Below are 16,797 nucleotides of genomic sequence, written 5' to 3'. Positions count from 1 at the left end.
TAAATTTAATGCAGTCTGTCATTTGTATTACTGTTTAGCAAATTTATAATTGGCAAAATTAGGGATTATGAATCACTGTAAACGGACCGCAACTAAGACGAAAACCTAAATAAAATAAAAAATCACTTTAAAAATAAACCATAAATATATGATGCACATTAGTGTAACAAAACCATTTTTGTAAACATTTTCTTCAACATAACATGTGCATGAGGAAAAAGACACTGCACTCAATACAGAGTTACTCTGATTTAAATACAGAACGGTATTACTTATTAAAGCTTTGACTACACCTACAGACATATCTGTATTTTGTTTTGAAGAGCAGTGCTAAATATAAATAGTTTAATGTTCCATATTTAATGGTATCATAATACTGTTTTCTTTTGTAATTTTGCCATCTTGGCACTTTGTGAAGTCACTACCCTGTTAAAGGAAAAAAACAAACAAACCATCCCTTCTCTAGAAGAATGACATTTCACCTGTTCATAATCTTTTATGGAGAAACCTAACTGAGCACCTGTATGAAGCTGCAGCAACACAATCTGGTTTACGAGGTGCCGAGGCTGGGAAGGCAAGGAAAGTACACACCAGGAACCTGCCCCCTGCCCCCGTCCCAGGACAAATGGGTGTCTGACCTCAGGTGACTTAAGCCCAGAGACAGCCATGATTGCATTCATGCAAACACCACCAGAGTGCTGTCGGGGGGCCTCTTGCTGCTGCACGAGCCGGACAGGCCCGATTCTGGCCTGAGCTCAGACCCTATCACCTCGGAAAGGAAATCCAGTTTTTGTCAAGTTCTAACTATGCAGTAATTCCAATGAAAAACCATTTGTCTTATCTGGTCACCCCGCCTTGGCTTACAGCTTCAAGTCTTTCAAGTCTGTATACGTAAGACTGTGATGCCTCCGTCTTTTCTGTCTTCCTTGTCGGTATCAGAAGTTTAGTGGGTTTTTTTTTTTGTTGTTGTTGTTGTTTTCCAGACACCTGCTCAACTTTACCTGTCCGTGAAGTCATGGGAGAGGCTACAATCAACCCAGCCATCGAGTTATTTCTCCTCTCAGCGTGCACACATGTTCACTGTGGCACATTTCATCTTAATCGAAAAGCCAAAACATGCAGGAAATCACCAACAGTAATTTGATTCTGACTGAATTCCTGTGGTGATGGCATCTGGCCCATCTCCAAAGTCCCTTCCATAGGTGGGATTAAGTCTTCAATCTTCTCTATGTTAACTACAAATTAGTAGAAAAGAACTAGTCCTCTCTGCTTTGGACATGAGCATCACTCCAAAGTCTTAGAGATGGGAAAACCTTTCCCAATGCCTTGTCCTTTTCAAAAGAGGGCAAGGCTTTCTCAGCTTATCTTGTCTTTGTGGGTAGGTACATCTGTATTGTTTCTGCATCTGTGAGTATATCTATTTCTTGCTAGGTTTTTGTAATTCCAGGACAACCTGTGGCAAAGATGCTGAACCAGGAGGAAGAGAATGATAGGGGTCAAAGTGGATGCCAAATAGGATGAGAATGCTGGGCAAAGCCTTGACAAATAGGTGCAGATGACTGTTATCTTTTTGGGAGGAAAATCTTCCTTTTTCATGTTGTAAAAGAAACTTAACCACAAAGGAGGATTAAGCCTAGGAAACACCAAGTTCTGTTTGGTAAACAAAGTTTAAAGCCACCATCACGTAATATTCCCACTCCAAACTCAACCAGAGGAAAGTAAGCTGGCAGAGCCAGGACACCGAGCATTGGTCCTTTACCAAGAGATTAACAGTCTCAGAGGAATTGAGTGACCATGAAGCCATAAAACAAATTATTAGCCAAGACATTTATTACAAATGTCATGAACATATTCATAAAGTAAAACTGGTTTAAAAAACAGAGAGAGAACAAGAGAGCAAGGGAGAGGAGAAAAGCCAGGGCTTTGATATTACAACTAAAACACAGGAAGATGCCATCTTATGAATAAGCAGTATTAACTACATTCTTAAAATAGTTTTAGTGCATTGCATTTTTAGAAAAGGGAAACACCAACCCTCCCCCACCCCAAGAAAAGGTTCCTGCAACGCCGAACAGTTTGTGTGACTATTCTAACATGACCATCCGTCTGCTACCAAACCCCGAATTGAGAACAATGAGGCCTCTTATGTTGCAGGCCATGGTTGCCCATCAACCACTAATGGTGCATCTGGTGAAAACAAAGCATTCTGCTCTCTGAACTGAGAAAACAGATTGCATCTGTCAGCATGATGAAGCCATATGGCTATTTCCCATCTTCAGGGACAATTTCTCTCATGCCTACTGAAACCTGTGACAAAATTAACAGTCAAACTTCAATCTGATAGTTTTGGTATTAAGATTAAATTAAACATTAATGTTTTCCTCCAAAAAACATAGAAACTAAACCACCTCTTAATGCATTACAAATAATGAGGTAGGCAAAAAAATAAACATGTGGTTGAAAAATTTCTTTTCCTCTGCAAGTGCAGACTGTGGTAAAACTGTTGTCGCGCTTCTAGGTTTAAACAAAAATTAAACCTTTAACTGAGGCAGTGCTAATACTGTCACACAACACAGTTCTGGCCATTATACAAATGCACACATTTTCCTTTTTTTTTTTTTTTAAAAGAACCATCTGCACATGATTTAGGCAAAACCTGGTACACAGAAAAATGACTGAGTTTTTGGCCAAGCCAAAAAAAAAAAAAAATCCAAATAAACAAAATGGGACCCCCTTAACCCACCCACCCTGCCTCCCAAGCCCCACCCATAAAGGTTATCCTAGTAACTGTGTCTTTCACATTTTATAAATATTAACTTCTTAAACCTGCACCTTCTTCTTTGACCACATATTGTCACATTACAAAAAAGAAATGTCAATTAAATACACTGTTAATGTTACTATATTAAATCTGCTCTCTGCTTCAGCAAACTGCTCGTTAGACCACCATTTTACACCTCCGTGTGCCCACTTCCAAAAAAACCAATGGCATGTTCATAGTCTCCACCTTCCATACCCACAAGACAGAGTCACTCAGAGACAAGGAATTCTGGAGCTGAAGGGAAGGCATTTGCTTTCTGGTCTGATGCTCAATCCCAAACACTTATAGCACCTGATGGTAGAATGTGAACAGCACCAGCTGCATTGCAGCCTTGATTTATTTTTGAGTAGGGAAAAGAAGAGAAGGGGGATAAACTGGTAAGAGGTGCAAGAAAGGAAACAAAACAAAACAAAACAAAACAAAAAGCCCCACACATGGTGTCCGCACACACAGCTGTCCTGGACCACACCGGTGCAGCTCTGAGCTCCAGTTGCAAGGAATTCCAAGTTCTCAGGATCCTGAAGACTCTGGGGACCAGCAAGCCTCATCGCACTGCTTCTACCAGCTCAGAAGAGAAGTCCTGCCTAATGTCATGAAGTAAACCTGACTACTGCCACCAGACCGAACAGAGGCAAAGAAGACCTGCAAAAGCAAGAGAAAAAAAGAGGGAGAGATTTACCATGAAAACACAACCCAGTCCTCGGGAGCAATGCTTCCTACAGTTCCTAGGCAGATAACCTAGAGCCACTGCCACCTCAACAGCTCCAAATGCAGGAAGCTTAAAAGCCCAAAGGCCCTTTCCAAAAGAAAATCTGAGATGATATCAATTTATCATATATAAGTAGTCATCATCTCTGTAGGCAATTTTTATTACAACTAAGAAGGCTAACACTGCCATATTGTGAGAACTCAAAAGAAAGAAACTGTTAGTTCTGAAATTGAGCAATTTCTTTTTACCTCCCCTGCTAATAACATCTAAAAGATAAATGTGTCTGGGAAAACACAATGAGCAATGGAGAGGACTCCTCACCAGCCTGCTTTTTCTTTTTTTAAAATTTTTAAAAAATATTTTAAAGATTTTATTTATTTATTTGACAGAGAGAGAGTTAGCGAGAGCGGGAACACAAGCAGGGGGAGTGGGAGAGGGAGAAGCAGACTCCCCGCCGAGCAGGGAGCCCGATGTGGGGCTCGATCCCAGGACCCTGGGATCACGACCTGAGCCGAAGGCAGACGCTTAACAGCTGAGCCACCCAGGCCCTGCCTTTTCTCTTTTAAAAAACTAAGCTAAAATGTATTAGTTATTTCACAAGACTCTACAGTCAAATTATGACAATTTACTTTTGGGCCTTTTATTAATAGACTTTAAGGGATGTAACATTATAAATAATAAAAATATCTAAATGCCCGAAGTTCAAAGAATATTATAGTTACGGCTACATTAAATATACTCAGGAAAATATAAGCCAAAAAGCTGGCAAAATCCCGGATTGGGTCGGAGGTTGTAGGGGGTTTCAAGGTAAACAATTTGGGAGATACTATTAGAAAAAAATGTGAACTCCATTAGTAAATGAGCTATAGGATTGCAGGAAAGTGGGCTGGTGGTGATGCAGCTTATTTAGTGAGCAGGTAGTTAGGCAGGAGGACCACCCAAGGACAGATCTACAGCTCCTTTATCAAGCTGAATTTTTAAATTTAATTTGAGCAGTCAATCAGTGGGCCAGTGGCTAGGATATTTAATATATTTTAATGTGAAGCAAGAGGTGGAAACGTTCTTAAGAGGCAAATTCCTAAGGCTGCAATGGGCTGCCTCAGGTGGGCAGAGGCTTTCCATCCAGGTGGATGGATGAGAAAGAAAGTTGGGCTTGGTAAAGGCCAGGCCCACCAGGAGGTCCTTCTCAAAGCAGGTGGGATGGGTCAACACCCAAGGCCATCCAGCTGCTTCACTCCAAAGCTGGCTTAGGGAGGGGCTTCCAGGGAGAAAGTAGGCCCTGGAGGAGACAAGAATGTGGCCAGTTTTGAAAACCAAAGGTTTTAAATGGGGCTCTGAAGCCTTGGGGTCTCAGCTGCAGGGGGTGCCCATGCTTCTGCATAAAATGATTTACGTGGTTAGGTATTTCTGACACGCGAACTATAGTTATTTTACTATTCAGAAGCAGACAAGTGGTCTGATGCATATCAGGGGAGAGGAAACTTTTACCTACCCAAATTTGCAAGGGGGTTCCTTCCAATCACAAAAGAATCCCATTCATTTAAATTGGCAGCTTTAACCTTCCCTGTCCCTAAACCCAAACATAGCTCACACAGATTACCTAATGGGGTTAAAAACAACCACCACAAACAAACCAACATATAATGATTTCGGCGGAGGTTAAGTATCTCTTGTCCCCTTATAAGCAAACAGAAAATAGAATATACTCTATCCCCCATAAACAGGTTTAAAAAGTCACTACTAAAACATTCCTTGATGAATTTATTTCAGAATCTATCAAAACCCCAAGAAAAGGCTTCACCAAACTCCATGGAAAATAAACCATTACTAAAGCTAGTAGTAGCTAAAAAGAAGTTGTAAGGAAACCATTACCTTGTCATTGCGTTCACATAAGAATTTTAGTCTTTGAGCCCTTTTGTGCATAAACACACCATCCAAGTGACCAGTTTCCACAGATCGGATCTCTATGGCCTTTTCTCCCCAGCCCATCGTCTGATTGGATCGAATATATGCTTTTTGAGAAGAGGGGAAAACATGTAATTGTTAGATAAGGAAACAGCCATGAAAAGATGCTGCTCTTATAATACACACATACCTGCATGTCTAGCACTTAAAGACTTTTGTTTTTAAGGAACTTTGCCTTTGTAACCTTTTAAAGTTTATCCTGGGAAGTGGTAATTTGAATTCCCGACATGGGTCATGCTTATCGTGAGCAATGACCCACTGGATGCAGAGTTTTGCGCTCGTATTTTTATGAAACCAGTCGTGAAGAAGGCAGGAAGAAGTGATGAAGAGAGACAGTGACTAACTGCAATGAAACCAGAAGAAGTCGGGGATATAAACTGAAAATTTCAGCTATCAGCCTTTCTGCCTCTTTATTCTTGAATGCACGCTGGAAGATCAAGAGGCTATGTTTCTAGTTGTGGCTCTGCCACTCAAAAGAATAAGTCCCTTACGCTTTTTCTCTCACCTTACTTTCCACAAATCAGTCAACAACATCTGTTCTATTCCCTGGATGGCTTAAGGATTAAATGACAAGAGTTCTAAAAAGTGTTCAATAGGGGCGCCTGGGTGGCTCAGTTGGTTAAGCGACTGCCTTCGGCTCAGGTCATGATCCTGGAGTCCCAGGATCGAGTCCCGCATCGGGCTCCTTGCTCAGCAGGGAGTCTGCTTCTCCCTCTGACCCTCCCCCCTCTCATGCTCTCTCTCTCTATCTCATTCTCTCTCAAATAAATAAATAAAATCTTAAAAAAAAAAAAAAAGAAATGACCCAGTGTGAAGAACATTGTAAAAAAAAAAAAGTGTTCAATAATTACTTGGATTTTGTTTTAAAATAGACAATGACCAGTCCCATGGTCTACAATCTTACTTGCCACCATCTATTGCCAACCGTTCTGCTAAATGACCAGAGGGTCTACACAACAGGTAAAACTTGTCTGATAAATATATGCAGTTTTAGAGAAGGCCCCACTTTTACAAGTGCTACCTTTTCCTCTGAGTGATACCTACCTACAGATGTCGGCATCTCTCCCCACTGCAGAACCACATCCTTGGTGATTCTTCCATAGGTATTCACATAAACCCCTTCATCTTCATAGCACACCAGAAGCTCCATGCCATCTGTGTTGGGGAGGATGATGATTGCATGGGGTTTGATGCTACACTGGATCTAGAGAAGAGGAACAAAGTACAGGGAAGTAGGTTTGTGGTTATTTCTATCCCTGCAAAAGTGCTCAAAAGATTGTCTTGGTGAATGCACTGGTTAATATTCTTGGTGAATAAATACAGCAATTGAATAAAATTTTGGAAAACCCATGCAGTATATATCCCAAAGACTACCTTTTACAGGTCATATACTCTACTAGTTCACATTTCTGAGGCCCCTGGAACATATCTGGATTGTGGACTCTATTAAGACATTTTGTTCCCCAAACCATTCCCAACCCAGGGATGTTCTGGCCTGCCAGCAACTGCCCCAAATCCATCCCATGTTAGTCAAAGCCAGGGCTAAGAGGTTTTTCAGGAGGGCCTCACAGAGCCGGGAGAATGGATTTCCACTTGTCTCAGAGCATGCAGCTATTGAAAATGGCACATCGTTTAAATACTCACCCCCATACCAAGGGGAAGCAAGGAATCCCTGCTTGTGTTAGTTCATTAAGCAGAGTAAAGAAAAAAGTCAAAACAAAATGAAGCCAGTCAACCAACCATAGAGTGTGGGTTCTTTCTTACGTGTGTTGGTAGATAAATGTCATAGACGGATCCTGAATCCACATCTACAGCATGGAATCCAGCACAGGATCCATAGATCACTTTCAACCTCTGGCCTTCCTCCACAGTGAGATCCACCAGCAATGGCTTATGTACCAGTTCTCCAAATGACTACAAAGAAGTAGTAGACAGAGTAGAGAAGCAGTAAGACAGAGTAGAACTTATTTCTGATAGATCAAACTAGAGAAGCCAAACCCAAGGTACTCAGTTATTCAATTACTGAGCTACTCTGGCAACAACCATAAGCAAAAATACTCTAGAAAATAAGTCTTTTTAAATTTATTATGATTTTGTCTGTCAATCAGCATCTGGAAGATAATTCTTCCAGAAGTCACATTGCAAATCCCCCTAGTTGGTCCAAGAATTCCACTCTGTTGTTTGCCTTGGTGACAAATACATCTAAAGTGAAATAATCAGGATTTTCTGTAGTATACTGTTCAACTATTCAGAGGCAGGCAATGGAGAAAGAGGAGGAGTTGTGGGAGTCACATACTGAGAATTTTTAGTAAGGTCATCATAGTCACCATACAGACTTCTACTTTCATTTCTCGACTAGAGTGATACAGTGATGAAAAGCTGTACTGTAAGAACCTGCATGACCTATAATGGACTGAGTGACCCCAGTTCTTCATTAGTATCAATACCTACAGCTCACAAGTCAGACTTAATATATTTATAAAAGCAACTCAGAGAGTACACCTGGCACATAAAGGATATTAAGACCAAATCTCAGAAGACAGCTGTAATTTTACAACCAATTACTTTTAGTCAATAATATGTGGATTTATTTTTTAAGCAAACATGGTAACCCCATTTATCCTGCTTTACTGGGGAATCAAGCAATAAGCAATCTAAATATGTCAATTTTCCAAATACTTGAAGCTTACCCTTACTAAAATGTACCAAAAACTATTTTAAAAAAATAAGTAAATAGAATCATTTTGGATGAAAAATTCTTAATTTCTTGATATGCGCTAAAACAGCCCCAGGGCTATGCTTAAGGTTTTGTGGCTAATATTAGAAATGAGGCTATTATTTATAATATCTACTGTCATAGTAATATTTTAACTAAGGATTTCCTAAGTTTGTATCTAATGTAAACTCTAGAATTATAAAAAATACTAAAAATACCCAGAGAAAACTGCTAAGATTTTTCTACAGTTTTTCCCTTAAACAAAAATGATATATTATTCATGTTAACTTACTTTTTCTATTTAACGTGTAATACATATTCCTTGTGTCATGAAGAATTTCTGTAATTTTTAGTACTCTATCAAATAGATATACCTTCAAGCTGCCTACTGTTGGCATAGAGTGTTATCAAAAACATATCTAAATCTTTATACACATGCATGACTTCAGGTAGCAGGTCAAAGTCTACTTTTTAAACAGAGAAGGTGTTATTTTGTTCTTTCTTCTGTTACCATATTGACATATCAATCAAAGTGCCTACCAAATATTTAGCTTTCTCCTTTCATACTCTGAAGACTCAGAAAGCAGACAGTGAGGCTTATTACATTGGAAATGGCCTCTCTTACGATAAAGTTATACACTGTGTTATTACACAATTTTTAAATGACCAGTTTTAACTGTTTATAGTTTTTAAGCTCATCCCCTGGCTCTTGGTCACACATGCATGGCTGATGCTACTTTTAAGTACACTTGATGCTGTTACCTTAAAGGCCATAAATTTGTGATATGGCTTGGGTGCCCACGCATAGACCTCCACAGAACTCTTCAAAGCAATTACCAGAAATTTGATTCTTTCATATTTTACTGAAAACAACAAACATAAAACAAGAGAAGCACAAGTCAGAATCAACATGGAACTCCAAATTCTGTTAGTTGTCTTTTGCAAACTTTATAAATATGCCTTTTTTTGAGTCATTCAGACCAACAGGAGAAAAACACTGAGTGATCAAACCTCAGAGTTTCCTTTTCCAATACTTTTATGTACCATTCAGGCTGTTCCCATCTTTCTTGATGATGTATGGGACTCAATCAACTCCAATACTCTGGTTACTATCAGTGAGTACTTTCACTAATGTTTCTAATCTTCTTAGATTGCAAGTATTTAATAATCAAGGACAATGCCAGCCATACCACTCTCAAGTCTTAAGGGCTCAGTATTACTTCAAAAGGATAATAGTGTGGTTAATCAGTTAAGTATCACTTTGAACCACTTCTTGATCTACAGAGGTAGTGACTACTTGAATTCTACCTAAAGTTCTGTACAAAAACAGCAGTAGTAAAGGAAATATAGTTGGAAATGCCTTCTTTACATAGCTGTTTTGGTTCTCCTGCAGCCAGGCAACTCTACTTAAAAACAGACACTCTCTGGGTGTTGTATGTAAGTGATTCATCACTGACTTCTACTCCAGAAACCAATACTACACTATATGTTAACTAATAAAATTTAAATTAAAAAAATAAATAAAAAATAAGTGTGGTTACAGCACTGTAAACAAACAAACCCCAGATGCTCTGAGGGGCTGTGACCACAAATGTAGCTCTATTAGTTTCTTTATAAGCTATCGAATGTCACACTACTACTTGATTCCTTTGTACATGAGAGATGACTTGTTAACTTGATAACTCTCCTTGTTAAATTCCATATACAGTCACTATTCAAATAAATCACTGACATTAATATTAAGAAACAAAGGATTACAAGAGGTTGTCCAAAGCAGTGCTGCTTAATAAAATTTTCTGCAATGATCAAAAGGTTTTATATATGTGTACTGTTAATAGGATAGCCACTAGTTATATGTGGCCATCGGGCACCTGGAATGTAATAGTGTCACTGAGGAACTACATTTTAAAGTTTATTTCACGTTAACTAATTTAAATATACATTTAAATAGCCCCTCTTCTTGATGGCAACTATACTGTACAGCACAGGTTTTGATAATTTCCTGAAAGTATAAAGACAATGAATGAATGGTATTGCACACTCTTATCTCAGAAAATGTTTTGATTCATTCTGTAAGAATGACAGGCCTGAGGATTGCTGTTTTGTTCCAACGAAAAGCCCAGCACCGCCTAACACATTTGCCTCTAGCTCCCCTTGTAGGATAATCTATTCTTGTACATTTCACCTGTTTTGATCCGTTTCATTAAATTTAGACTTAGATGATTCTCGTTACACCTCAAGAATTCTTTCACATAAACACAACACAGAAAATCCTAATCCCAAAATTTAATCAAGGAGATAGTACTACTTTTTAGTAATAGGGATCACTCCAATATTGGGGTAGCTCCTGCAGTCATTATTAACCAATGCACTGAGAGTTGTAGACAGATTATATCAGTAAGAAGAAAATGTCAAAGACTGTAATATTCTCGGAAGCAGAGAAACTGACTATAGCATATACTTCATAAACATAGAAAAAATAAAACATACTAGCAGCAATCATTATATAATAGGACCCTTACGTTAGTCAGTCATAGGTATATAGAGACCATTTGTTGCTTTTTCAAATTCTATTACAATATATCATCTCTCCCATAAAAGTTTAATTTGGCTAAGTTCCATTATTTCCCCTTTATTTCCAACATTAGTACTAGTATTTTGATTTTCTTCATACATAAAAAATTTGTTTTAGTTTTGTTCTTTTAAGCTCTTATTACATAAGAACCACAGCATGCAAGCCAGCAAGAAAAAAAAAACAAGACAGTTGCTATGAAACACTGGCCGACCAGCCTGATTCATTTAGTAGTTAGAGCACAGTAGCTCTGCACAGTGCACTTCATTCAAAACGACAAGCCATAGAGCTCTTTGGTCAAACTCTCAAACTTTCTATCAGTGACTGCCAAGAACCCAAAGTCCTCTAAATGGAGAATAGGCCTGGAGCGCAAAGCAAGAATCCAAATTGGCTGGCTTTCCTTTGGCAAGGTTTCCTTAGAGAGGTTCTTGTGGCCACAGCTTGCAGAGAAGAATGTGGACTGTCAAAGAGGAAGGGTGAAAAGCCTCGCTTACAGGATGAACTGTGAGGATGAGACGGACAGAGGACAGGGTGAGCAGCAGGAATGAATGGTGTTATGCTAAAAGGTGCACTGTGAGTCTAGATGACACTTCAGGATTAGAAGATGCCTTAGAAACATAATCGCAGCAATGAGCTAGGGGGATCAGAAACGACACTAACTAAACCCTGCAAAACAAAACCTCATGACCCTCCTGGAACTTACCAACTTTATAGTGTACACATCCTTCCAAATCTCCCACGGTTGTCCATCCCTGCTTCTTCTCAACTTCTGGATCATTGTGAAGTATTTTATTTCTTAACCAGGACAAATAGTAGACACGTAACTTATCCTTTTTGCCTAGCAAAACAAATATAAATATTTTACATGCATATTCAAAGTAGATACCATCATTAATAACAATAGTAGCCAAAGAAACGTCAATGAACAACAAATATCCTTCTAGGGGAACCATCTCGATGAATTTTACTAGAACCTCAATTTAAGCTATTCAGATGGACTTTGAAACTCCTATAGAATTACTGTCAAGTATAGGACTGAGTTAGAAGGAAAGATTTTATTTATTTATTTATTTATTTGAGAGAGAGAGAGAGAGAGAGAGAGAGAGAGAGACACTGAGAGGATGAGAGCGGAGGGGCAGAAGGAGAGAGAGAATCCTAAGCAGGCTCCACGCCCAGCGCAGAGCCTGATGCGGGGCTCGATCTCACGACCCTGAGAGCGTGACCTGAGCTGAAATCAAGAGTCGGATGCTTAACCAACTGAGCCACTCAGGAGCCCGAAAAGAAAAGGTTTTAAAAGAATAAAGAACTTAGACTTATGTAAACAGTCAGTATTCATAAACCACAAAGTAATACAAACACCTACACAGCAATACAACCAATAGAACTTATAAGGTGTTTTCACAAGTATAATGTCCTCTGATTCTCAAAACTCTCTGGAGTAGCTATTATTTCTCATTAGACAGCATAGAAAGATTAAATAAATCACCCAAGGCAGGGACTCAAATCCAGCAAAAAGGAAGCCATAAACTGGAGATTGGTACAACTTACAGAGCTGACAGAGGACTCACAACCTATAAATCACTTAGAAGAGAGAAAACCCAATAGAAAAAGTGGGCAATCGACTACAACAGGCAAAAGAAGTTACCACATAGATACCTAAAAAAGGTACTTGCTCTCAATAGTCAATTAGTGAATGCATATTAAAACCATAATGATATATAATTTCATATATCAGGGTGTCTAGAATTAAAAAAAACAGCAGTACTAAAAAAAACAATAGTACTAAAAGTAGGGAAGGTGGAGGAACTAGAAACTAGTGTTAACTGTTAGAACCACTTTGAAAAGTCTGACATTATCTAATAAAGTAGGATATATGCATACCCTACTTATGATCCAGTAATTTCTCTAATAAAAGTGTGTGTGTATGAGCCCCCCAAATACAAATGAGAATGTTCATAGCAGCATTGTTCCTAAGAGCTGTAAACAGCAAACACAAACATGTATCAACAGTAGAACAAATAAATTGTGGTACAGTCATACACAGAAATGAAGTGGAACAAAATAGCTCTATGAGCAACAACAACAAAATGATGTTGAACAAAAGAAACTAGACATACTGACAAGCTTAAAAAGAAAAATCATATGATCATATCAACAGATGCAGAAAAAACATCTGACAAAACCCAATATCCATTTCATGATCGAAAACTCACAGCAAATAGGAATAGAGGGAAACTGCTTCAATTTGCTAAAGAATATGTATAAAAAACTTATGGCTAATACCATACTTAAAGGTGAGAAACTAGATACTTTCCTCTTTAAGAACAAGGGAAGGGTGTCTCCACTTACCAATCCTAAACATCAAAGTAGATGTCTTAGCTAATGCAATAGGACAAAGGAAATAAACGGTATACAAACTGGGAAGGAATAAATACAGGATTATGTAAGTAGAAAATACCAAAGACCTGGCTAAACAAAAAATCCTGTAACTAATAAAATGATTATAGTAAGGTTGCAAGTTACAAGGTTCATACATAAAAGTCAATTGCTTTCCTATATACTTGCAATAAGCAATTGGAAATTTGAAATTAAAAACACAGCACCATCTACAGAAAAACTAAAAACAGGGGTGGACTGAGTGGCTCAGTCAGTTGAGTGTCTTATTCTTGATTTTGGCTCAGGTCATGATCTCAGGGTTGTAAGAGCAAGCCCTGCGTCAGGCTCCACGCTCAATGGAGAGTTTGCTTGAGATTCTCTCCCTCTCCCCCACCCCTCTTTAAAAAATTAATACATCTTTTTAAAAAAGGCACTATAGGGGCGCCTGGGTGGCTCAGTTGGTTAAGCGACTGCCTTCGGTCATGATCCTGGAGTCCCAGGATCGAGTCCCGCATCGGGTTCCCTGCTCAGCAGGGAGTTTGCTTCTCTCTCTGACCCTCCCCCCTCTCATGTGCTCTCTCTCTCTCTCATTCTCTCTCTCAAATAAATAAATAAAATCTTAAAAAAATAATAAAAAAAGCACTAAGGTCAAAGGATATACTTAGTTATAAATCTAACAAAGGAGCCCTAAATAAGATCTCTATGAGGAAAACTATAAAACTCTGAAGAAAGAAATTAAAGGAGATCTAAACAGATGGAGATATATTCAATGGTCATGGATAAAACTCAATATTGCTACAGTATCAGTTCTACTCATCTAGGGAATCAATGTAATCCCAATCAAAATCTTATCAAGTTATTTAACACATACTGATAAGCTGACTTTAAGTTTATATGGAAAGGCAAGAGCCAGAACAGCCAACACAATATTGAAAAAGAACAACTTTGGAGGGCTGATACTATGTGACTTTAAGATTTATTATAAAGCTAAAATAATCGAGACAATATGGTATTAATTAACAAAAGGAAAAACAGATCAATGGAACAAAACAGAGAGCCCAGAAATAGACCCACACAAAACACTGATGTGGATGTGGAGCAAAAGGGACTCTTCATTTGAGGCCTGTAGAAAATCAAAATGATACAGCCACTTCGGAAGACAGGCTGGCTATTTCTTACAAAGCTAAATGTAGCCTTATCTTACACTCCAGCAGTCATGCTCCTAGGTTTTTAACTAAACACATGAGTTGAAACCTAATGTCTATGCAAAAAGCTGTCCACAGATATTTATAGCAGCTTTATTCATAATTGCTAAAATTTGGAAGCAAACAAGAGGTCTTTCAATAAGTGAATGGATAAACAAAGTGGCACATCCACACAACAGATTATTAAGCAACTAAAGAAATGCACTATCAAGTCATGAAAAGACATGGAAGAACCTTGAATACATATTGCTAAAGAAAGACGCCAGTCTGAAAAGGCTACATACTACATGATTCCAACTATGACATTCTGGAGAAGGTCATATAGAGAGCCAAAAAAAACCCCAAAAAACAACAAAAAAAAACAGTTGTTGCCAGGGACTTTGGGGGAGAAATGAATAAATGGAGCATAGGGGATTTTTAGGGCAGTGAAATCAGTCTGTAATGGTGGATAATTATGTGTTTGTCAGAACCTTGAACTGTACAACACAAAGAGTGAACCTCAATGTAAACTTCAGACTTTAGTTAATAATAATAATATTGTTAATATTGGTTCATCAATTACAACAATTGTACTACACTAATGTGATACACTAATGCAGATGATAGGGAAAGATGATAGGAGGTGGGGGTGTAATATGGGAATTGTCTATATTTTCTGTTCAACTTTTCTGTAAACTTAAAGGTGCTCTTTAAAAAACGCAGCCAGACACAAAAGAATGCTTACCATTTTACCATTTATATCAATTCACTTCAATGAAGGTAAAACCAACCTAATGTATTTTAAAAGACAGTGCTTCCCTCTGGGGACCAGGGGGGCAATGACTGGGAGGCAGCAGAGTGGGTACTGCAGGGGAGCTTCTGGGCTACTTGGGATTGTTGCATTTCTTCACCAGGGTAGGTGAATGGATCCTAGGTGGATGGATTCTAACTGTGACAATTCATTGAGTATATACTTATAATCTGTGCACTTTCTGTATTACATCTTGCACTTTAATCTTTTTAGGTTTTGAAGACTTTTTGAATGTGGGAAAATATTCAATAAAATGTTAAATGAAACAAAAACCATGTAGTTTTATGTATTTAGTGTTTCATTCCCATATTGTGATAAATATTTATAGAAATGAGAAGGAGGAGGGGCGCCTGGGTGGCTCAGTGGGTTAAGCATCTCTGGCTCAGGTCATGATCCCAGGGTCCGCTCAGCAGGGAGCCTGCTTCTCCCTCTCCCTCTGCCCTTTCCCCTGCTTGTTCTCTCTCTCTCTAATAAGTAAATAAAATCTTTAAAAAAAATGAGGAGGAAATATAAAAAAAAGTCAACAAGAGTTGTCTCTGAGATGGGGTAGCATTTTGTTTTATTCTTCCTAAGTTTTTTCTATTTTCAAAGCTTCCCAAAATTAACATATTACCTTCATGATTGTAGAAACCATTGCAAAAGAGGAAAAGAGGGGCACCTGGGTGTCTCAGTTGGTTAAGTGAATGCCTTTGGCTCAGGTCATGATCCCAGAGTCCTGGGATCCGGCCCCCATCAGGCTCCCTGCTTAATGGGGAGTCTGCTTCTCCCTGTCCCTCTGCCACTCCCCCTGCCTGTGCTCTCCTGCTCTCTCTCTGTCAAATAAAATCTTAAAAAAAATAAAATAAAATAAGGAAAAGAATATAGAAAAGTAGACCAAAAAATTTTTAATGGTGTCAGCTGATCAGTGATCCCCATAAATCGTCTTGTTCACTGGATCACAAAATGAAGTTTAAATCATTTTTAGCAGCAGATTTATTTTTCCTCTAATTTTAAACCTACTCCCTGTCAATACTCAAGTTGTAAATGGCTGCTTTCTCATTTAAGTATGAGATGGATGGAGAAATTTCTGCATTTCAACAAAGGTCTTTTACTTACAACCAAAAGCCTATTTGAAAACTAAAATAACTCTGAGAAATGTTACATATAAACAAATGTAAGAAGCTGGGTTAGCAGATGATTAAATCAAAATTGCTGCTGGTTATTATAAGACCTATTTAAAGTATTTCAATTTTGCATACTCTTGACTCCAGCAATAATACAAATTATTAGGAAATTATTATCTATGCAACATGGATATGTACGCACAATGGTTAAGTTACGAGATGTACGTGAAAATGTTTACATGAGAGGGAAAAAAAGGGCTAAACTAAAAGACAACAGAAGTAAATAAATTTTAGAGTATGTATGCAAAGAAACACTCTATAGCCACATAAAACAGATGTCATAGAGAAATGTTTAATAACATGGAAAGAGCAAGCCACATGATCTGGACAAACCAGAATGAATAAGATACACCCTCACTTCACTACAGTGGTTACCACGGCAGCTAGATGGGGCAGGGGATGCTAACCACAAGTACAAGAGTATATTTAACACCTGTTAAAAGTAACTCATCAGGGTGCCTGGGTGGCTCAGTTGGTTAA

At 38.4% G+C, this 16,797-nt stretch overlaps 1 protein-coding gene across 37 annotated transcripts in view; it reads right to left on the bottom strand.

Annotated features, from left to right (window-relative positions):
• Positions 1–1,812: 1,812 nt before the first annotated feature.
• The window catches only part of MAP4K4 (mitogen-activated protein kinase kinase kinase kinase 4), a 190,716-nt gene continuing 175,731 nt past the window's right edge, over positions 1,813–16,797 (bottom strand). For 30 of the 37 annotated variants that reach the window (XM_021680340.2, XM_021680341.2, XM_044919078.1 and 27 more), the window contains 6 exons: positions 11,487–11,621; positions 8,974–9,074; positions 7,260–7,409; positions 6,540–6,699; positions 5,403–5,542; positions 1,813–3,463 (listed from right to left, as the gene is read on the bottom strand). In XM_021680340.2, coding sequence (XP_021536015.1) covers positions 3,380–3,463; positions 5,403–5,542; positions 6,540–6,699; positions 7,260–7,409; positions 8,974–9,074; positions 11,487–11,621 — 770 coding nt within the window. In that variant the 3' untranslated portion in view covers positions 1,813–3,379. Of the gene's footprint in view, positions 3,464–5,402; positions 5,543–6,539; positions 6,700–7,235; positions 7,410–8,973; positions 9,075–11,486; positions 11,622–16,797 lie in introns of all 37 variants that reach the window. The other 7 variants (XM_021680342.2, XM_044919082.1, XM_044919089.1 and 4 more) reach the window with 1 other exon arrangement.

This window comes from Neomonachus schauinslandi, chromosome 10, assembly GCF_002201575.2.
Source record: "Neomonachus schauinslandi chromosome 10, ASM220157v2, whole genome shotgun sequence".
NCBI classification, from domain to species: domain Eukaryota; kingdom Metazoa; phylum Chordata; class Mammalia; order Carnivora; family Phocidae; genus Neomonachus; species Neomonachus schauinslandi.
Note: the sequence above shows the minus strand (reverse complement) of the source record. Positions and strands in the feature narration are given on the sequence as shown.